The 18,716-nt window shown below is 45.8% G+C and overlaps 1 protein-coding gene and 1 long non-coding RNA gene across 2 annotated transcripts; both read right to left on the bottom strand.

The window, feature by feature from the left end:
- Positions 1-7,602: 7,602 nt before the first annotated feature.
- Positions 7,603-13,145, bottom strand: LOC122203416. The gene is made up of 4 exons (XR_006195170.1): positions 13,106-13,145; positions 11,835-12,116; positions 8,860-9,096; positions 7,603-7,927 (listed from the first exon to the last, which is right to left on the bottom strand). It is a non-coding gene; the product is annotated as an uncharacterized LOC122203416 (long non-coding RNA).
- A 1,103-nt stretch (positions 13,146-14,248) lies between these two features.
- On the bottom strand, positions 14,249-18,427 carry PMAIP1 (phorbol-12-myristate-13-acetate-induced protein 1). The gene is made up of 2 exons (XM_042910214.1): positions 18,179-18,427; positions 14,249-15,847 (listed from the first exon to the last, which is right to left on the bottom strand). The coding sequence occupies exons 1-2, from the start codon at positions 18,234-18,236 to the stop codon at positions 15,741-15,743; spliced, it is 165 nt and encodes a 54-aa protein (XP_042766148.1). The 5' UTR covers positions 18,237-18,427; the 3' UTR covers positions 14,249-15,740.
- Between the last annotated feature and the right edge of the window lie 289 nt (positions 18,428-18,716).

Here is an 18,716-nt window from a genome sequence, read left to right as displayed (position 1 = left end):
CTCAGAAGCCAGCTGCCTGCACCCACTCCCTGCAGCTGCGGCATCCACCCAGAGCTTCAAGGAAGTTCTTGAAACGTACACCAGAAGTACCTTAAATCATGTTCCTCATGGGCCCCAACACGCCCTCCCCCATAGCACGGATGGTGTTGACCGATATGCCCTCTTGCTTATTTAAAGAGCAGAGGGCGTCAGAATCTGAGTATAAGTACAGAAGGAGGTGGGGGGCGTGGGGGCCTTCTGGTTCAGTGGTTCCCAGCCCAGCTGCACCCTGCAATCCTCTGAGGAGCTTGGAAACTACAGATGCTCAGGTCCCACCTCTGGCCAATTGAATCAGAGTCTCTGTCCCCCACCCCAGGAGGTGGGGAGGGGACCAGGCATTTTAAATCTCGGCAGGGAGTCTCCCTACAACTAAATGTTAGAACCACCACCAAAGCAGTCCAATGGTTCACAAATATTACTGAGTCATAGGCTCTCTTGACAAAACAATGGATGCCCTCCGCAGAAAAAAATAACCTTCTTTTTTTTTTCTAAGTGCTATTTATCATTGAGAGAGAGAGGGAGAGCTCACGAGCAGGGGATGGTCTATATTCTTCCTTCTCTCCTAGTGGTGAGTTCTCCTCCCAAACAGTTTTCTCTGATGGAACCCAGCAAGGCACCACAAATGATGAGAAAGGCAATGGCTGCTGTGTATCTCATCAAAAGCCTTTGTGGATCCCATCTCGGGCCGATCACGTAATAACACTACAGTCCATAAGTCCATTTAAACCGCCTCCTTGAAGTTTACCAATTATCCTTCATACCTCTTGCTGTGGGTTGAATTGTGTCCTGCGGCTATGGTGAAGTCCTAACTCCCAGTATGATTGCAACTTGTTTTGGAAATAGGGTCTTTATAGACGTGATCAAGATAGGATGAGGTCGTTAGGATGGGCCCGCACCCAATGTGACCAGTATTCTTTTTTTTTTTTTTTAATGTTTATTTATTTTTGAGACAGAGTACGAGTAGGGAGGAGCAGACAGAGAGGGAGCACGAACCCAAGAACCACGAGATCATGACCTGAGTCAAAGTCGGACGCCTCACCAACAACTGAGCCACCCAGGCGCCCCTGAACGGGGTTCTTACACGAAGAGGAAAAGGCCATGGTGAAGACCTCAGCACACAAGGAGGAGGCTATGTCATCATAGAGACAGAGATCAAGTACGCGTGCTTCTAGAAACAACGGAAAGCAAGGATTGCCAGGTGAGAAAAAGCAAGGAAGGATTCTCCTCTACAGGTTTCAGCGGGAGGGTGGCCTTGCTGACAACTTCATTTCAGATTTCTGGCCTCCAGAACTGTGAGAGAATGAATCTCTTGTTTTAAGCCACCCAATTTGTGGCACTTCGTAAGACAGCCCTCGGAAACTGATATATCCCCTCCTGTCCCATGGAGAAAAACAGCAAGCTGGTGTGCAAAAGCCACTCAGGACTGCTGCTGGGCTCAGTGCACCAGCCTTCCTGCCTAGTATGGTCGAGAGATTTCTAGGGGCCCCTGGGTGGCTCAGTCAGTGAAGCGTCTGACTTCAGCTCAGGTCATATCTCACGGCTCGTGAGTTCGAGCCCCAGGTCGGGGCTCTGTGCTGAGAACTCAGAGCCTGCAGCCTAATTCTGATCTGTGTCTCTGTCTCTCTCTGCTCCTCCCCCACTCATGCTCTCTCTCTCTCTCTCTCTCTCTCGTGTGTGCACTCTCAAAAATAATAAGCATTAAAAAAAACCTTTTTTAAAAAAAGTGATTTCTTCAATGGGAACTCTGAGGCTATACTCTGCTCTGCTTTTTAGGAAGATTCGGCTTGTATATTTTGTTCCCTATGGTTTCACTCATGGCGCCCTGTTTGTTTTCTTGGAGCACTTGTCACTGTCTCTACTGTCCATCTCCCCACCTGGATCATGACTTCCCTGGGAGCAGGGATAATGCCTGTCTTGTCCAGAGCCCACACCTCTCCCCCTGTCTGGCATAAAGTAATCTCTGGACGAAGGCTTGAGTGAGTGCATGAATGTGCAAATGGTATTCCATCGTTATCTTTTCGGTTTTAAAGATTTCATTTTTTATTTTTAAGTAGTCTCTTCACCCGACGTGAGGCTTACATTCGCAACCCAAAGACTAAGAGGCCCCGCTCCACAGACTGAGCCGGTCAGGTGCCCCTAACGATCTTTATCTTGATGGACTTTGCTGTAGCTTCACCCTCTTGGTCACCTCCCCTTCTCATCTGAACGATGCCAAATATTCTCCTGACCATTGTGATTATTCCTTCGTCTTTATTTCACTGGCTTCTCTTTCTCTGCACATACCAAAGCCCTTGTGTTCCTAGGTTCTTTTTTTTTTTCAAGTTAATTTATTTATTTTTAGTCATCTCTACACCCAACGTGGGGTTTGAACTCACAACCCCAAGATCATGAGTCACGTGCTCCTCCGACTGAGCCAGCCAGGCGTCCCCCGTGTTCATTTTTTATCTCATTTTCTATTAGACTTTTTTTGAGTTGTCACTACCACCGATATCCATAGGACTCCCAAACTGTGGGCCAGATTCTTCCCTGAGCTTCGTACTTGTACATCCACACCGTCTGCTAGATGTTTCTACCTGAATGTCTCCCAACTAGAGCAAATAAAAGTCAATCAGCTTTACCTCTTCTTTGTATCTGAGATCTCTCCCTGATTCTCTTACCCTAAACCACTGCCAACATCAAGGCCTTCATCCTCTTTCTACAACAATCTCCTCTGTGGTTTTCCAGATTTTATACTTACTTCCCTCACATGCATCCTTTGTATAGGTGCAGGCTGAGACATTTAAAAATCAACCTTCTAGTCACTCCTTACTTATACTAGCACAACCATTCTACAAGATGTAGTCCAAGACCCTGAATATGACAAACCAGACCCCACTTATCGCTCCTTCCTGAAACCTGAAGACCCAGAAGCATCAAAGTGTCTGGCATGCTGGGTTAGTCTCCTCATCCTGCATTTGCTCTTGCTGGTTCCTCTGAGAGAAATGAACTGGTGACCGGGGTGCCTGGGTGGCTCCATCAGTGGAGCGCCCGACTTCCGCTCGGGTCATGATCTCACGGTCTGTGAGTTCGAGCCCCGCGTTGGGTTCTGTGCTGACAGCTCGGAGCCTGGAGCCTGCTTCGGGTTCGGTCTCCCTCTCTCTCTGCCCCTCCCCTGCTCATGCTCTGTCTCTCTCTGTCAAAAAATAAATAAACATAAAAAAAAAAAAAAAGAAATGAACTGGTGACCTTCTCATTCCCACTCATTGGGGCGGTGGACAGCCTTTCAAAACAGATGTCAATGATGCCCAATTCCTAGTATTTATGCCCTGTGTAATCCCCTCCCCTTGAGTGTGGATCGAACCTAGAGACTTGTTTCTAACAAACATAACATAGCAAAAGTGATGGGATGTCACCTCCATGATTAGGCTATAAAAGATTATGATTCTGTTTGCTCGCTCTCCCTCCTTCTTCTTGAATGTTTCTCTGATGAAGCAAGATGAGGAAAGCCCACGTGGCAAGAAACTGGGCTCTAGCTAACCACCAGTTAAAGACTGAAGACCTCACTCCAGCAACCATTAAAGAATTGAGTCCTTCCAACCACATGAGAGAGCTTAGAAGTAGTTCCATGCCCATTTGAGCCTTCAGATGAGACCGCCTAGTTAACACCTTGATTGCAATTGAGGTGAGAAACCCGGAAGCAGAACAGAAGAGAAGATCTCTCTACTCCATGGCTAGACTCCTGACCCACGATGAGATAATAAATGTGATTGTTTTAAGCTGCTAAAGTTGGGGAGGTAGGGGCACCTGGGTGTCTCAGTTAAGCATCTGACTTCGGCTCAGGTCATGATCTTGCAGTTCGTGGGTTCGAACCCCGTGTCGGGCTCTATGCTGACAGCTCAGAGCCTGGAGCCTGCTTCAGATTCTTTGTCTCCCTCTCTCTCTGCCCCTCCCCTGCTCACACTCTGTGTCTCTCTCTCAAAAACAAACATTGAAAACAAAAATTAACTAAAGAAAGAAAGAAAGAGAGAAAGAGAAAGAAAGGAAGAAAGTTGGGGGGTTATTTGTTACATACCAATATATAACTAATGCACTCATTTCATGCAACATATATTCCATGAAGACTTGAATACCTTCTGCCAAACACACACACATGCACACACACTTTGTGAACCTGAGAGCAATGCTTTGTGTTTACTATGTAGCACTGTACTTGACTTTTCTTAATGTTTATTTTATTTTTGAAAGAGAGAGACAGACAGACAGAGCATGAGCAGGGGAGGGGCAGAGAAAAAGGGAGACACAGAATCTGAAACAGGCTCCAGGCTCTGAGCTGTCAGCACAGAGCCCGACACGGGGCTCAAACCCATGAACCATGACATCATGACGTGAGCCGAAGTCAGACCCTTAACCGACTGAGCCACCCGGGAGCCCCAGCACTATATTTAATGGATTCATTGTAATCACCTGATTCTGTTTGGGTGCCTCCACTGAACTTTGAGACATTTGAGGCTGTGATGTATGTTCTTTGTTATCTTATCCTTATATCTCCAGTGTCAAATGTAGCTCTTGGTACATTTGGTCAAAAATTATTTTATGGATAAGTGAACAAATGAGTGAATGAATATCATTTTGCGAAGTGATGCACAGGGATTAAAAAAATACAGTTAGATCTGTGTTATAGGCGTAGAAGCTTGTAATCAAGTTAGAGAGACTGACATAAAATCAACTAACAGAAATGTGAGTGAAATAAATGTTGGGTCAAAATAAGAAAAATGTGCTATAGAAACATGAAAGATAGAATGTCCTTTCTGATCTGGGCAATCTGAAAATATTTCTCAGAGGAAATGGCTTTTGACCTTGACTTTGAAGGTTAACAGAACTTTAAGCAGCAAAGATGGGAAGGAAAGGAAGTCAAAATTAATAAAAACCATAAACAAATCCTAGAGGTGGAAAAATCTAGCAGAGTGACAGAGTCAGGCCTGGTCCCAGGGGGAGAGAAAGCAGACGGAGATGAAAATTGGAAATCAATTAGCTTCAAAGGCGCAGGTGAGGTCACTACTCTTAGAGAACATGTTGAAAGCAGAACCTTGGGAAACTGACATTTAAAGACCAACAAGAAAGGGGAACTTGCCAGGGAGAGTTAAGCGGACTCAGGCATGTGATATGGTATGCTAATCACTTTACATAAGTTTGAAGGAGGAGGTGATGTTCTGAGGTTGAGTGTGATGCAATTTTAAAAGAGGCCTTTGGGATGGGGCAAGTAGGCCACTAGTAACCTTTAAGAAAACAGTACCTATGAAAAACTGGAGATGAAAGGTTTTGCTGATAAAAATACATGTTTGAGGAAGTCAACCAGCCTCTGAATAAGTGTCCCAATGATACCTTAGGAGACCTGCCTGTTAAGACTTCTGAGTCACGGGCCATTTTGATAGTGAAATGACTTCTCTGATAAGCAACATTTACCTCTGAAATAAAAAAATACCTATACGACTCTCCATCTCGGGGTTGTGAGTTCGAGCCCTACTTTGCGGGTAGAGATTACTTACAAAAATAAAATCTTTAACAAACCGAAAGCAAAAGCCTGACCCTACCTGACTTTTGTCCTTTCTCCAAGGGACCCCTTCGTGGTTTATAACTGTTAATTCTGGACCACTTGCATGTTTCATCTGGTTGCACTCGTCCGTTTCCTCAGCTAAACTGCAAAGTCCATGAATCATGACTTCTTTCACATCTTCACTCAGTACGTACTTAATAATTCCAATAAAAACCATGATAACCTTTGGCTTCTGTACACTCTTTGTAATCCCCCAGAGTATTTTTTTCAGCAACTATTTATTGGAGGCTTGCTAACTGCCAGGCTCAGGGCTGAGAGCATCACATCCATGATCTTTTTCAGTCCCCTTACAAATCCTGGGCTTCCACAGGGCTGGGGAGCTATACTTACTCTATTTTCACAAATGAGCTGAGAGTGGAAAAGAGAAGGGAGATCTAGTTTATTTCAACGAAGATCCTCAGAGATAAAAGTGCATTACAGCCACACCAGGGTGACCAACTGTCCCAGGTTGCCCAGGCAGGAGGGCATTTGCAGAACATGAGACTTTCAGTTTTTATTTATTTATTTATAATGTTTATTTATTTTTGAGAGAGAGACAGGACGCGAGTGGGTTGGGGCAGAGAGAGAGGGAGGCACAGAATCTGAAGCAGGCTCCAGGCTCCGAGCTGTCAGCACAGAGCCCGACGCGGGGCTCGAACTCACAGACTAGAAGATCACGACCTGAGCCGAAGTTGGACGCTCAACCGACTGAGCCACCCAGGCGCCCCGAGACTTTCAGTTTTAAAACCAGGACTGGTCCAGGTAAGCCAGGGCTAGGAAACTTTCCCTAGTCTTTAAGGATGAGACAGTAAAATGCATAATGGAAGGGCTCATATCTATGTCCTATTAGCAATATTCATTATGAAGAGAATTCCTATGTATCTATAAGATGACTTGGGTTGAAAATTACACCAGACTTTGTTCCAAGACATGTAGAAATGCACACTTCTTCATTTCCCGGCTGATGCTTGAAAAAGTGGGTTGGAAGTGGCACACGTAGGCAGCCTTAATGCCCTTCTTCCTCCTGTCTGTTAATTTCAAGTCTGGAAGAAAAGTCCAGATTTATCATGCTGGCTGGCACTTTCCCAGGGCTCCCATGGGTCCTCTGTGAAGTGTTAGCCTGACTTCCTTATGTTCTTCTATATTTATATTATGAAACTTAAATAAAAGTTTAGTCCTACCTCTCAGAAACCTGTTCCTTTTAATGCAACACCAATAAAAGTTTCAAGAAGAGGAAAGGAGTATTTTTATCATTTTATTTGCAGGTGCCATACGGCATTGGGTCTTTTTTTTTTTTTTTTTTAGATGGGCAGAGTAAGATGTTTTTGCTCTCTGCTTTCTGATAAACGCGTGCGTGCCCTCCAGACAGAGGATCTGGGAATCTCTTACTAAAAAGTAAACTTCGAAAAACAAAAGGATTTCACAATCGCCACAACCACCCAACGCTCCCTGCCCCTCCTCCTCCTCCTCCTCCTCCTCCTCCTCCTCCGACACTTGTCTGAATGAATCATCAAGAAGGCAGACTGGTTCACTTAGATGTTCTCTATTGTTTGGGTTTAAAAAAAAAAAAAAAATGGTGGCAACATTTTCTTCTTCCTTCCTCGCCGCTGCTTGGCTTTGCTGAAACAGGGCAGCCCAATCCGACAAGACACACAAATTGCTGTTTTGACTGGCTTCTTTGAACCCCTTTCTTTCCCATCACAAACAGCTCCCACAGGTCTGTCTCGGGAAGGTGCTGTTTTGGCATTCACCGGTAAAAAGCAAGCCGGCAGGGAGCGTGCCTTTCAGAATTAGTTCCATGCTCATTCCCTACAACATCCCTCCGGAGGGGTGAGATGCCCCGACACCTTCCTTGCCTCCAGGTTCCCTCTGGCTTCTTGGAATAACGTGACACCCTTTCTGAGGTCACGTTTTCATCACTGGGGGTTGGAAAGCACCTAGGAGCGCCCAGCTGCAGCGCTGTGCTGGGGCGGGGGGCGGGGGGGGGGGGGGGCGGGGTGGGGGGGAGCTGGCACTGACCTTATCAGTATTTTTCACATATCAGCTGGTTTAATAATCAACCCCGCACCCTCAGAAAACCCAGGGGCATAAAACTTGGCTGCATCTAATGAGGCACCGGAGCGGAAAACAAACTAGCTTTGCTCTGGGACGGGGCCCTTCCCCGGGCCCCTGTGGGAAGCCGGCTGGACTGTGGTGGCCGGGGAAGACTGGAGGTTAGAAAGGCTCGAGTTCGAATCCCATGAGTGTTCCAGCCACTTGCCAATCAATCAATCGACTTCGGGGAGACTGCTGATTCTCTGAGGCGGGCCCTCTCCCCTATAAAATAAGAAAGCTAATCAGAGGTTCCAAGTAGGTGACCACTGGACGATACAATAAAATTGTATCACCTTGTGAGTGATTACTAAGAAGTGTTTCTCTTGGGGAAGTATTGGTGATCTGAACACAGACTCAAGAGAAGTCCTCTGGAAACCCTGTGGTTTCCTAAAGCCAAAAACAGAAGCAGCCAGGATTCAACCTCTGTTCCCCAAATTAGCACATTTTATTTTCACAGTTTCATCCCAGGGGAGAGACTGCCTTTTATGATTCCCTGCTGAATTCCCTTACCCAAATCTGTCCAAAGTAACTACACAGGACCTTCTTCCTATTTTTTTTTTAATTTTTTTTTAATGTTTATTTTTGCAGACAGAGAGAGACAGAGACAGAGCATGAGTGGGGGAGGGGCAGAGAGAGAGAGAACACACAGAATCTGAAGCAGGCTCCAGGCTGTGAGCTGTCAGCACAGAGCCCGATGCGGGGCTTGAACTCACCAGCTGTGAGATCATGACCTGAGCCGAAGTCGGACGCTCAACCCACTGAGCCACCCAGGTGCCCCCCCTTCTTCCTATTTTTTGATGCAGTATTATATAAATCAGGACCTGCATTTTTATATGAATACATGCCAGGAGCTTTGGGCAAGTCAGTAGCATTCATGAAGCCTATTATGTACAGAGTGAAAATAAAGGTTTTACCATCACTAGAAGGTTATAAATTAAAAACAGATGGCCTCATCAAGGGAAAACCTGCCACTTCCTTTCCAGCTTCACCACTGCCTTTTTTCCAAAAGCTTTCATTTGAGTCTAATAATCTTAATTGGGCAAGATCTTCCACAGCTTTGTAAGGAAGCTAATATCTAACCCTCCGTCTTGAAAGTGAAGTTAACTGGCATTTACTGAGCATGACTGTGAGACACACACCATGTACATTCTCACCTTGTTTGATTCCCCAGAAGTTTTGAAACCGGTGTATCTTACACTGTTTTATAAGAGAACGGAGCCGAAGCCACTTATCCAGAGTCCTGCAAAGAGTAAGTGGCAACACCGTAGCTGATTTCAAAGTCCAAAGCCAGTGACAATTGTGGCGAAAGAAAGTTTGTGGTTTTAAAAATAGACGTGAAGTTGGAAATGGGCAAATCTCCTAGCTCCGTGAGAGGTCATTAGTGAGAGAGCCTGATGAAAAGAAAAAAAAAAAAAAGTCTTTCATTAAGACACAAGAAATATCAAAGGGCTATTTGCACATTCCATTTCCAGCCCAAATCCAAGCCCAGGCTCCATGCACTGTGAGACTTACTTTCTTTCTTTCTTTCTTTCTTTCTTTCTTTCTTTCTTTCTTTCTTCTTTCTCTTTCTTTCCTTCTTTAAAAAAAAATTTTTTCACCACTGTCCAGTCTCTAATCACACCTGGGAGCAGTCTGGGGCCCCAGCCTTACAAAGTAAGGGAATCCTAAGTCCCCACCTATAACTCCTCAATTCTCCCACTTTTCTGGTGTTTTTTTAAATCAACTGATTTGGAAGAAGACCGTCGGTAGGTCTGAATTTGTTAAACTGATTTCTGAAAGTCCTTAACAGAGAGAGGGCCTGGATTGTACTGACACAGGTTTTGTTCTTGAACGATGACCTATGAGGTGAGATACAGGGTAGGGTGTGTCCTGTCAGGTGACCCCTTCTATTTTCAGCTGCATATAAGAAGCAGCCCAGACTCAGTGACACCACCCCCCCCCCCCGGGGAAGCCAGAACACATGGGGAATTTTCATGTCCAAGAAAATACTTCTGAGTCCAAGAAAATACTTCTGAGTCCAAGGTGTTTCTGCCCAACCTCCTCCAGGACTTCAATCAATGTGGAGGAGAACTTGGAAAAGAGATTTTTGGAGGGGACTTTTTACACCCACTCTCCTACTTCTTTTTGCAAACCCTTCTGTTCACCGTGTGCCGTGAGTGAGGTCCGGAGCGGGTCTGCTAGGACCAGGCGTGTGGCAGATGTCTCCAGACCCCTCTGCCGTCCCAGTTTCTGTCTCAAACCACAAGTGACCTGAGAGGTGATTCAGGGGAATCACTCTGGCTCAGACAGGCTGCCTGGCTCAGGGTCTCGAAGCTCACTGATGGCTTTGCCCTCAAAGTCCAGCGTCAGGATTCCATTCGGTACGGCTTGTCACTCTTGGTGTGGACTTTTTTCAAGGTGCCAGTTATCTTCCTGCTGGGTCATTCCCTCTGACAAAGGTTTGAGGAGTCTGGCAAGATTTTTCACAATTTATGCTGTTCCAGCCCAAAGGTGTGTGTGTGTGTGTGTGTGTGTGTGTGTGTGTGTGTGCTGGGGTAGGGGCAGAGTTATTGCAAGGGATCAAACAGCCCAAATCACAGCACACAGAGTCTTTAGACTGAAGAAAACAACTTATCTCATTCATAGATACATTGATAGATAGATGATAAAGAGAGAGGTGATAGATGACAGACGACCTTTGTTTCCCCCCACCTGGCCCCCGCCCCCGCCCGCATGTATTATCAGTCCTCACGCAATTGCCATATGAAGTATTATTCCCATTTTTTACCTGCGAGAGCACAAGCTAGGAGAAGCTAATGAATTGCCAAGTTCTCAGGGCTGAAAAGTGACAAAGCCATGATTTGAGTGTTTGCTTCCTCTTCGTCATTGTTTCTTTAGAACTATTTCTCATCCCCTCGATGTACACAAAAAATTACGGTATTCGGGGGGCCCCTGGCTGGCTCGGTTGGTAGGACGTGTGCCTCTTCATCTCGGGGTCATGAGTTCAAGCCCCATGTTTGGCACAGAGCTTACTTAAAAAAGTAAACTAAAATATTACAGTATTCATTAATGAGTGCCATGAGCACATATGGAATCAGTTGTACACATGAGATAGTGGGATAAGTATAGACTCAACATGCTAAAAATTTGAAAATTTCTTTTTAAAGGTTTTGATGGGAATTCTGTATCCTTTAGTTAGTAATTGCAAATTACAGCACAAAGAGATCTCTATCCCTCTTCTTTCCTCCCCGTTTCTACCTGCATCCCTGCCCAGCCCCCACAGGCCCTGAAATGATGGGTTATTTGGGCAGTATTTAATATTTGTAGAGAGACAATACAGGCATTTCACCTAAGCACAGGAGAGACACATACACAGAGATAAATAAATTCACCAAAAAAAGGAAAACTTGCTTTGGGAGAGACTATGATAAAGCTCTATAGCTGTAGTGTGTTGACGATGCAAAATCTTTGAATTACTGAGATGTTTTTGCCGGTTTTCTCTTAAATTGTTTGTGTAAATGTAAATGACACAATTAGATACCTGTTTTCTCAATTAATGATGGTAGGAGAGCTGATAAAAACATCTCAAATAAAACTATCAGCATAGGAGGGGGTGCCTAGCGGGCTCAGTCCGGGGACCGTGCAACTCTTGATCCTGGGGTCGTGCATTTGAGACCCACGCAGAGTGTACAGATTACTTAAATACATAAATAAATTTTAAAAAAAACCTATCAACATAAGAAAGTTTACCAAAGCATGTCATGTTATCCCTCGAAGCATAGCCCATTTTTACCTGATGACCCATTCAAATGATACAAGGACATAACTTCAGAAGAAATTCCGTCCCTATAGGTGCTAGCTTTCTTGACATTTGAAGCACACTTTATTTTTTAAGGGTTTTTTGCTTTTTAGCTTGGTTTTGGTTTTTGGTTTTTGTGGTTTTGTTTTTGTTGTGTTTCGGGTTTTTTGTTTGTTTGTTTTATTTTTGTTTTGAGCAAGAGAGAAAGCATGCGGGCAGGGGAGGGACAGAGAGTGCGTGAGAGAGAATCCCAAGCAGTCTCTGCAGTGGCATCACAGAGCACAATGCGGGGCTCGAACTCCCCAGCTGTGAGATCATGTCCTGAGCGGGAATCAAGAGTCAGATGCTTACCTGGCTGAGCCACCCAGGTGTCCCAGAGGCACTAATTTTTCAGCGGTTTAGTATATTTAGGATTCAGAATGAAGTTTCTGTGAGATTCGATCTTCTTCAGCTCCCTCAGTGATGGTCACAGCTTCTTAATTCTGGTATTATTGCATTTCTGATTTTTTTTCCCCCCGCAAAGGTCCATCAGTTTTGCCACAGTTTAAAGGGTGAGGGGCTGCGCTCTGCTAATGTGATTCGCTATTGCTTTAATCCAAGACGCAAAGCCTGGGAAGGCTTCACTTATACTTGCTGTGGAGGGAATGACAGTAACTTTGTTAACGTGAAGGATTGCGAACGTGTTTGTGCGAAAGGCAGTGAATTTTTTCCTGCTCAATTTTATTTTATTTATTTTTTATTTTTTTAACGTTTATTTATTGAGACAGAGCATGAATGGGGGAGGGTCAGAGAGAGAGGGAGACACAGAATCTGAAACAGCCTCCAGGCTCTGAGCTGTCAGCACAGAGCCTGGCACGGGGCTCGAACTCACGGTCCGTGAGATCATGACCTGAGCCGAAGTCGGACGTTTAACCGACTGAGCCACCCAGGTGCCCCTTCTTGCTCAATTTTAAACTAACTAGAAGTAATTCAGAAGCAAAATTATACTTTTATGTAACCATTTTGCGAATAGCGCTTTGCCATTTCTAGGTGACTTTTCAAATATACGAGTTATGGTTTTCTCTTAAATATAAATGCAAGTCGGCGGCACCTGGGTGGCTCAGTCGGTTAGGCATCTGTCTCTTGGTTTCTGCTCAGGTCATGATCTCATGGTTCATGAGTTCAAGCCCTGCATCAGGCTCTGCACTGACAGCATGGAGCCTGCTTGGCATTTTCTCTCTCTCCCTGCCCCTCCTCTGCTCTGTCTCTCAAAATATATCAACTTAAAAAAATTTAAAAAAAATAATAAATATATAAATGCAAGTCAAACTGTTTTTTTAATTCCTGGTAGCTTTTTGTTAGTCAGCATTTACAATTACAATGATGTGGGCATCGTGGGAATTTTTTTGCATTCAGAGTCCTGAGGGGGGGGAGGGGGGCTTCTGGGTGGCTCAAGTCAGTTAAGCGACTGACTTCTGTTCAGGTCATGATCTCCCCGTTCAGGGGCTCAAGCCCCATAGAAACCATAAGCTCAGTTGAAAAGGAATCCAGACTAGGCTAGGTATGAAACAGCATTCTCAGGGCCTCTGCTCAAACTCGGGCTTCTTTTTCTTTAACCATTAAAAAAAAGTAAAGATTGATACCTTTCAGGGCACCTGGATGGCTCAGTTAGTTAAGTATCCAACTTCAGCTCAGGTCACGATTTCATGGTTCGTTGAGTTCGCGCCCCGCGTCCCAGCTCAGGGCCCGGAACCTGCTTCCGATTCTGTGTCTCCCTCTCTCTGCCCCTCCCCCGCTCATGCTCTGTCTCTCTCAGAAAATGAATACAACATTTTAAAAATTTAAAAAAAAAAGAGTTCTCAGAACGTACATAGTTCTCAAGCCCGAAGATTGTGAACTGTTCAAGGCTTTCCTGCTACTCCCTGTAGAAAAGAGCAGCAAGGCCGCTCATAGCAAACCTAATTAACACCAAGGGTTCAATTCCGGCTCTCCGAAGAGGCAAAGGGACAGGAGTCACTCTTCCAGAGAGGCTCAAACCAAATCCTGCAGATCCCCCACCCTTTACAGAGCCAATTGCCCCCCTGCCCCCAAGCCCTGCTCCTGAGATGCCCCGGGGCAGCCCTTCATTCCCCCCACCCAGGTCCCCGGCTGGCTGTCACCCTCTCCCTCTCCCGTGGTCACCCTCCTCCTGAAGCCCCTCCTCTCTCCCTCCCCAGCGCAGGGAGGCCATACACATTCCACACTTTCAGCAGGAAGACGCCATCCAGTTCGAAGCTACAAATTAGGAGGATCTTTGGAGCTCTCACTCACACTGGAAGGGCACTCGAGTGACACCTACTTCTGCACACGACTGGCTTCGGATGAAGCAATACTTGCTGCTCGGGGTGGGGGCGGAGGAAGGGTGAAGCGTGAGGCCATCTAAAAGGAAACTGCCAAGGCAGAGGCCCCAGGGCGGCCAAGGAGGGCTCCCCGGGTCTCTAATGAGGTCCCACATCTCTGAAGACTCCTTTAAGTAAATCACTCTCCAGGCAGTACTGCGAGGGCACTCGAGACCCACGCCTGGCACGAATATCTTCTTTTTCCGCTATCTCTTCTGCCAGTTAAACCGTTAGTCCCTTGACAGCAGAAGTCATGCTAAACGTCCCCGTGTTTTCCACTCCTGCCCCAGAGCTGGAACCCAGGAGGCGGTGATCAGCCATGTGCCTGCAGACGGAAATCGGTGAAACGATTTTGGTTTCGTAACGAACATTCGGCAGCTTACGTGACCGAAGTAAACACGCAGCCAAGACTGGTGATAATTTTTAATAGTTTACAGCTACAGTATAAAGTTTTACCTGTATAAATACAATTACAGACCATAAATATCCATAGGGCAAAATATCTGCCTCCAGACAGATCAAAAAACATCGTTGCCACGAAATAAACTAACAGCCTTAAGTAACACTGCAGAAAAACAGATACTGAGGTAATTTTTCATCTAAAGTGACTACAGCCTATCATGAAAACATTCTTACTGTTCAAGTACTTATGAAAGCCTGGTCTCATAATCTAAAAATGTAACTTTAACGAATACGCTTTGAAACTGAACAAAATACTTTAATTATAAATAGGTAAAATAAATAAGATCATTCTTGCTGAAATTCAATCATGACATTATTATTTCTTTTTTATGTATTTGGGGGCTTTGTCGGTAGTCTGGCCTTCTAACAATAAAAGGGGGAAATTCATATACCTTTCACAGAACCTACATATTATTATAATGCAAACTACACATATAGATGAGATTTCCATTCTGGATGAGCAATGCATTCTCTTTTTTTAAAAAAGTATATCCTATGTAAAACGTGCTTAATTTCTTTTAAAGGACCACTTCTTGAAAGAGGTACACTGACTAGTATGAGAAAAGGCAACTTACAGATTTTCAAAACTTCTTTAGAAATACATTCATTTTCCTATCAAGTTACTTGAGAATTTTTGTTTCACTAAGTTTTAATTACAGCAGTAGAAAGCCTAAATCGCCTTTTTCCCCTATTATTTCTCAGTATGCAAATTCCCACGTTCTTTATGTTGTAACATTCTAACCAGTAAGAATCTTACTGGCACCATATAACATCTCTGTCACATTTTTTCCCAAGTACAGACTTTCCAGCGAAGATTCAGAGGAACATAATTCAATGAAGGGTCATCCGAACAGAAGCAATACATTTTGAGTCAAAAGGAAAAAGCTTTCAAATTTACCCTATATTTTGTAGTGACCTATGGGATCAACATTCGCCATGACATTGTGTTTCCAGAATGAAATCTTTACTTTTAACAAGGTAATATATAAACCGAAGACTATACAGCACTTTTCTGTCTTCCAAAAGCGAAAACCAACACTGAACATTCGCTCTTTCTTGCCCCTGCCCACCGTTATCCGTTTGCCAGCACCCCTGGGCAGCAACCTTCAGCACACATACCAGAATAATTTTCGAAGTAAAAACTCAAGGTATAAGTAATTCATTCCTTATGTTGCACAGTTCCTCCATTCTTGCCTTACAAATAAACAAAGTGGTCTTATAACATTCTCCCGAGCCCCAGAAAAATGACTTCTGGGAAATCCCCGACAGAAATCCTCTTGGATGTATCCCATCCTGGTTTCCAAGGGCATCCAAAAGCAAGTGAGATCTCCCTCACAACCTCCATTACAAGGCAGTCTCTTCTAACTGATGAAATTTGCATCTACTGGGGAACCTTCCGTCTCAAACCAATCTCCTCATTCGAAAGCTCCCAAAGCAGTCAGGTTCCCGAGCGGAAGAGTTTGGATATCAGATTCATAAGCTTCTGTCGGAAATTCAGTTTGTCTCCAAATCTCCGGAGCTGCATGGCACATTCCACTTCGGGCTCTGAAAAGGAAAGCAAACCATCAAAATCATGCTGACATGACAAACTGTAACCGGCAAGAGCCCCATCCGAGGGGCAAGCTGAGTGTGCATCCAGTGAAGCGTTTATGTCAACTTTAGCTCTATGCACACCCATTTTCTGAACGTGAGAAAGGTTACTTAGAACACACACGACATACGTTAACACGGTGTGACTCATAAACAAAAAAAACAACGGTTACAGTAAGAATGAAGACTTTTACTTTGAAGTCTTTTTTTTTTTTTTTAACGCATACCGGATGAGGTAAATGTCATCTTTCTTTCAATAGGGACATTTATGTCACACACCGCAGTTTAGTGAGCCTTTGCCAGCCTCAGATGATGTCATCCTTTTCTCTCTCATTTAAGGCTGGTTGGGGGAACAGAAGTCGGAATTCTAAACTTTTTTATGTTGTTTTCAAGTAGGATTTATTTTATAAATGGCAGTAATTCACAGGTCATATTATGCCTTCATTAATAGGCAAATCCAAATGTGTTCTTATCCCCATTTAAAAAAACTCTTTGAAATCTAGTCTCAAAAAATCTTGTATCCAAATTAAGCCCACATTCTCTAAAATAACTTAGAAATTTATATTCTACTGTAAATCAAATTCTTCCTACAAACCAATTTTTTTTCATACAATCTTCCTATACTCTTTTTTTTTCCTTTGGGGGCCAATAATCTTTTATTTTTTTTAATATAATTTATCGTCAAATTGGCTAACATACAATAACACCAATACATGAATTGGTGTAAAGTGTGCTTTTGACAAACCAAATTTGTACCAATCTGTTGCCTTTATGAGTGAAGCAGAAAATATAACGTTTAACTCACATGTGTACTACGTTTTAAATGTGAGATATTATAATTAAACAAACATTAATTGAAGAAAAAGGATTACTAGGAGAGTTTTAAAAAAATGATCCCTTTCACCAAAAAAGCGGGCAGAAAATAGCTGCTAGTCGTTTCCTAAATCTTTCTGTTCATTACACTTCTATAAATGTAATAACAAAAAAAATTGTAACTAGGAGTGGCGATCTTCACTAAATCTTTTATGACAATCATTTCACAATGTATACATAGATCAAATCATCATTTGATATATGCATATACCACATCAAAGCTAATACAATGTCACAGGTCACTTATATCTCAATTAAACAATGTATTACTATCTAATTAAGTTTAAGAGGGCCCTTATTACTGGGAACGAAGTTAAATGGCAGGCAGGTTATTCTCAGGTTAGGCCTTCCCAAAACAGGAGAATTCTTGGACTTCCCAAAAGGTAGGCCAAGCTTTTTCCCTCCCAAGCAAGACCCGAGCGACAGCAACAAGGTACAAAGTTAGCCTTGGCCGTATCGTCAATCACCACTTCCTTTGCACGCCTCAGGGGCTCTATAAAGCGAAACCAACTTTAAAAGGGGGCCATTATCGTCTGATGCAATAGCAGTAGGACGGATTTCGAGCCCAGAGCCTTTCTGCCTTCTTCGCTACAGCCCCTTGGCAGATGACTACCTTGTTTGGTAAGATTTAGAAGGGGAGGGGGTAGGGGGGGTTCTGAAAAGTTATTTGATGGGGCTATATGTGGGGAGGAGGGGAAAGTGGAGGGATTAAAAACCACTGCAGACCAACTCCTGTTCTTCTCCTATCCCGTCCCCGCAATAATAACGATTGTTAAAATGTTGCACTTTTAACAAAGAAGCAAAACTTTCTAGGCTCCTGGCCGCAGTGGTCCTCGCAGGGCCTCTGTAGCGCTCCATCAGTCCTTTGTGGGAGAGCGTGAAGGTACCCAAGCCAAGTACTGCTTTTTTGTGTTGGGGGGCCCGAGAGTGGCCACACTCAGAGTGGGGACCTCCATGGTCCTCGCCTCAGGACGAAGAGGGCTAGTCTCAGGAAGCGCTGGAGGCTCCCCGAGTCTCTCTCCCGCCCCCACCTGCCGTGACAATGACTTTCTCCTCGTGATGGTCGCCCGCACTTGCACTTTTCCTCCCCGCGGCCCCAGGGCTGAGCAACTGGGGATGCGAAGCAAGCGAAGCAAGCGAAGCAAGCGAAGAAGAGGCTTTCTGCCTCCGCCCAAACCGCCATCTGCATCCCAAATCGGGTTTCCTCCCGCGCCGTCTCCACGGTCCCGGGGAAACCCCGCAGGGCTTCCTGGAGGCGCCCCCAAAGCACATGCAGGGGCGCAGACCTGCCCGACCCGGAGGCCGCGTGCCGACGGACTGAGCCCGCCGCGACCGAGACCCCGGCCCCGGCCCCCGCCCGGGCCCCGGCCCCGGCCCCGGCCGGGTTCTCAGCGGGACCCAGCTGCTCCCTACCTGCCGGGGCCCGCGCGGGGCTCGGCTGCGCGCTCTTACGCGTCCTCTTCCCAGGCATCTCCGCCAGCGGCCGCCGGCCACCGTGCCGCAGGAGCCCGGGGGTCTCGGTCCCCCACCCCGAACACCTCGGGGCGGCGGCACGCGAGCTGCACGCGCGGCGGGGACGGGCCGGACCGGGGCGGCGGGACCCAACTCTACCAGCGACGACAGGGGCGCGCGCGCACCTCTCAGGTCTGAGCGCCGGCCGGCTCCCGCGCTCTCTTCTTATGGGGACTTCCCGGGGACGGTGACGTAGCGAAACTTGACTCTGTGCCCGCCCCCGTCCCCGCCCCCCCCCCCCCCCCCGGGGGCAGCCGCGTGGGGAGGACCTGCCCGGACTCGCTCGCGGTCCGCGGCGGCGCCGGTCCGCGGCGGGGGGCTCAGCGCTCTCGGCGCGGAGACCCTGCCCCGCCCCCAGATCGCTCCGGTCGCGGACGGGGGCCGGGGGGGGGGGGGGGGGGGGGTCGGGGCCGAGAGGCTGCGCCCGCCGGAGGTCGCG

This window comes from Panthera leo, chromosome D3, assembly GCF_018350215.1.
Source record: "Panthera leo isolate Ple1 chromosome D3, P.leo_Ple1_pat1.1, whole genome shotgun sequence".
NCBI classification, from domain to species: Eukaryota; Metazoa; Chordata; class Mammalia; order Carnivora; family Felidae; genus Panthera; species Panthera leo.
The sequence above is the reverse complement of the archived record's forward strand: the minus strand, read 5'-3'. Positions and strand labels throughout refer to the sequence as shown.